Source organism: Rhagoletis pomonella, unplaced genomic scaffold, assembly GCF_013731165.1.
Source record: "Rhagoletis pomonella isolate Grant_MI unplaced genomic scaffold, Rhpom_1.0 Rhpom_scaffold_00127, whole genome shotgun sequence".
NCBI classification, from domain to species: domain Eukaryota; kingdom Metazoa; phylum Arthropoda; class Insecta; order Diptera; family Tephritidae; genus Rhagoletis; species Rhagoletis pomonella.
Genome location: NW_023458681.1, coordinates 71012 through 74649, shown reverse-complemented (window position 1 = coordinate 74649; position 3638 = coordinate 71012). Strand labels below are relative to the sequence as shown.

General features: G+C 37.9%; 1 protein-coding gene across 1 annotated transcript in view; it reads left to right on the top strand.

Moving 5' to 3' along the window:
* The window catches only part of LOC118750064 (synaptotagmin 1-like), an 8710-nt gene extending 7325 nt beyond the window's left edge, over positions 1-1385 (top strand). Inside the window, exon 3 of the mRNA XM_036484795.1 lies at positions 1133-1385. Within this exon, the coding sequence (XP_036340688.1) occupies positions 1133-1243 (111 nt within the window). The 3' untranslated portion in view covers positions 1244-1385. The remainder of the gene's footprint in view (positions 1-1132) is intronic.
* Positions 1386-3638: the final 2253 nt, after the last annotated feature.

Sequence of the window (3638 nt, the reverse complement as noted above, 5' to 3'; positions counted from 1 at the left end):
AAACATCCAAACATACAAACTTTCACATTTATAATATTAGTAAGATACTGGTTATGTAAGCAGAAGAATTTTTGTCAAAAATGGTCTCGTTCGGTGGCGCCAGGGTCGAGATATTTTGAAAAACCGTATTTATGCTCCGATTTGTTTCACATTTGGCATATTTAGTTAAATCGTAGTAGGAGATAGATTTGCAAAAAATTAAACCGGTGGTGGCGCTGATGTCAAAATAAAAAGTACGTTCGACATAAAATGCATGTTCTCACCCCGTTAAAAATCCTTTCAAGAACAGTATTAACAAACCTTTTTCAATGGAAATTTTAGTAGTAGTAACGTAACGTAAATTTTAGTAGCGTAGCCAGGTAGCGTCACGCCAGATAATTCAGCTGATTAAACAAAGCAGACAAGATTTTTACATTTCAAAACATGGAAAATCAACGTTAAACATTTCCAATATTACTACAAAAGCTTTTAAACAAATAGCCTTGCTCAATTCGCAGAGTTTTGCAAATTTGTAATCGAAGTGAAAATATTTTTAAGTCGCTACTACCAACATTTGTATTTTGTTTTACTGAATAATGGGCTATTTAATTTCTATGCAAATCTAGAAAACCCTTTTTAAATTTTGACTTTTTTTTCTCTTTTTTTAACATCTTGTCATACGAGCGTCACGTAACGCCAGTTTGGAAATACCCACTTATAAAAACTCATTGCATCATACCATGTAGATTTAATTTTTCCAAAACAAAGTTGAAAAGTCATATGCCTAATGAACAAATTTAACTACACTAAACAGATTTTTAAGTGTATGTACACTAGGGTGGTCTAAAGACAGTAAAGTCGGAATTGTAATGCTCTCACCCCCTAGGATTGTTCTATATCGAAAAAGTATACCCCTATTTTTTTAAAATCAAAAAATATTTAGAGGTCGCTCAAAGCGCTCAAAGTATTCCATGTTTTTTTATTTGGGAAAAATTAAATTTCTCGTAGAAATGGTATAGAATTCTTGAAAATCAATATTTTTCGATCGGAAAACTCTGGTTCTCTTCAGGATACTTTCAATAATAATACCCAATTGTTTATTTAACCTTAAAGCATACAAATTCCGACTTTACTTTTTCACATGCATTTTTAGACCACCCTAATGTACACACAGAAATCGGCTGGCGCGCATAGAGCAGCAAGGCAGAGAGAAGTGAAGCTACGGGTGTTCGCACAGAATGATGCGAAGCGGTGTTTTCAATGAAAATAGACTGAAATATATATTTACATATGCATGTGTGTATGTGATTCAAAAATAAGCTGTGCAGAATTTGGTTGGAGTATGCTAAAGGCTCTGTTATGCATACTTGGCATTGCATGCACTGCTATACCATTCTTACGTAGAAATCAAAAACCAACAGACTTTTACGTATGTAATGCTGTGCGTTGGGTAACCGCTTACACGCGAAGCTCATTTAACAGATTCCTTATGTGACAACTCTCAAGCAATGCCAAGTATGCATAACGGAGCCTTAACATTTAATATGTGCACGGCACATTTAAACATGTAGAAAACCATATGCATTCAGGTAAAAACGTTGTATACAAAATAAATGAAAATCTTGAACTTTGTACTTCTGTATTATACAAAAGAACTCTACTGGATTTTTTCGAATTCGTCGTTTCGTCACTTAGCCCAATCATTTTAGATTTTTTCAACGAAAAAATTCCGGGAAAAAATTTTTTGACGCAGTTAGGTGTCTCCTGTTTAGGTGAACACAAAATCAAAATTTTTCCCCCAATTGCGATATGGGAAGTGTCCGCCATCTTGGATTTTATGTTTTTTTACGATTTGCGCGAGAATTTTGCACATCTCGCGAAAAAAGGTAAACAAATTTGTTGAGAATTCGATTCCCTACAATTTCCATGTGCCTATAAATTCTTTTAAACAATTATTTATTGCTAATAATATGCAAAAAATGCCCAAAATTAGGCAAGTGGCGCTTTTTCTTCGAATTTTGAGCAATTTCTATTTGAAGTAAGTGGCACATTTAAATGGCAAAGTTGTAGAGGACAAAATTTCAAATAAATACATTATTTACATGGGGGTTTTTCAAACCAGGCCAAAACGATAGAGGAATCTGACCAGAATGTGAGTTCGTGTGATGGCAGATCGAGTTGGGATCGAATTTGCTTGATTAGTTTGAAGAGAATGACTGCTCCATAGAGTTCTAAGCGAGGTAGACTAACTCTCTGTAAGGGTGCAAATGAGAGGATACTTGATTCTCGCTGTGGTCCACCCTGAGGTAGACACAGGCGCAGAAGGCCTTTTCGGATGCGTCTGAGAATCCGTGGAGTTGGATATTTTTATTAAGGGAAAACTGAACCCATCGTGGTATCCGGAGTTCTCAGATGGCTATTAAGTTTTCTTGAAATGCTTTCCATTTGTGAAGCGCGCCGGGATTGACGGTTTCGTCCCAGCCTATTCCTTCTATCCAGAGTTGTTGGAGTAACATTTTGGCTTGGATCATCATTGGCGTCAGCCACCCTGCCGGGTCGAAGAGTTTGGCAACGGACGACAAAATTTGTGTTTTAGTGGCTACATTAGAGTTTGGAAGAGGATCGATGGAGTATGAAAACTCATCATTAAGGGCATTCCATTTAATTCCGAGGGTTTTTGTGGAGCTGGAATCTTGGAACTGGAGGAAGTCTGCTTCTACACGATCAGATGTGGGTATATTTTGGAGTATTCCTTTGTGGTTTGCCGTCATTTTCTTTAATGGGAAACCTGCTGATTTTAGTGCTGCAAATAGCTCATTCATCGAAGTGAGTGCCGAGTCGAGATCATGTCCGCCTGACAGTATATCGTCTACGTAAATTTCGTTCAGTAGAATCTTAGAGGCTTTTGGGTGTTTGTCATGTGAGTCTTTAGCTAGTTGGTGCAGGATTCTTATAGCTAAATATCGTGCGCAATTGACACCAAAAGTCACCGTTTTTAATTTGAAATCTTCAACCGAGCTTTTTAGGGGTTCTACGGAATACGATTCTTTGGAAATCTTGTTCCTCTGGGTGTACGTAAATCTGGCGGTACATTTTCTCAATGTCACCATTGAAAACATATTTGTACAGTCGCCATTTGAGGATAACGAGCATTAAATCATTTTGAAGTACGGGGCCCGTGTGGAAGATATCGTTTAGAGAAATGCTAGAGTGAGACAGTTTGGAAGCGTTGAAAACTACTCGCACTGTCATAGTTTTACTATCTGGCTTTAGAACTGCGTGGTGGGGTAAGTAAAAAGAAAAATAATTTCCATCACGTAAAATCTCTTGCGATGCTGTGGGTTCCATGTGATCTAGGGTCAGATACTCTTCCAAGACTTTGGTGTACGTTTGCTGCAGTTCAGGTTTTCTTTCGATGCTCCGCTCGATACTGTGGTACTGTTGTTGAGCTGCAGGTCTTGAGTGTCCAAGTGCAAGCGTGTCTGGGAAGGTAGTTTTGAAGGGAAGTTTTACTACGTAACGACCGTCATCTCTGCGAACTGTGGACCTTTCATAGAGGTTTTCGCAAAATACATCGTTGTCGGTGAGAGTCGGGCTTGATGGTACTTCCTACTGTTCCCAGAACTTCTTTAGTAGATCGTTGAGAGTGTCTGTGTTTT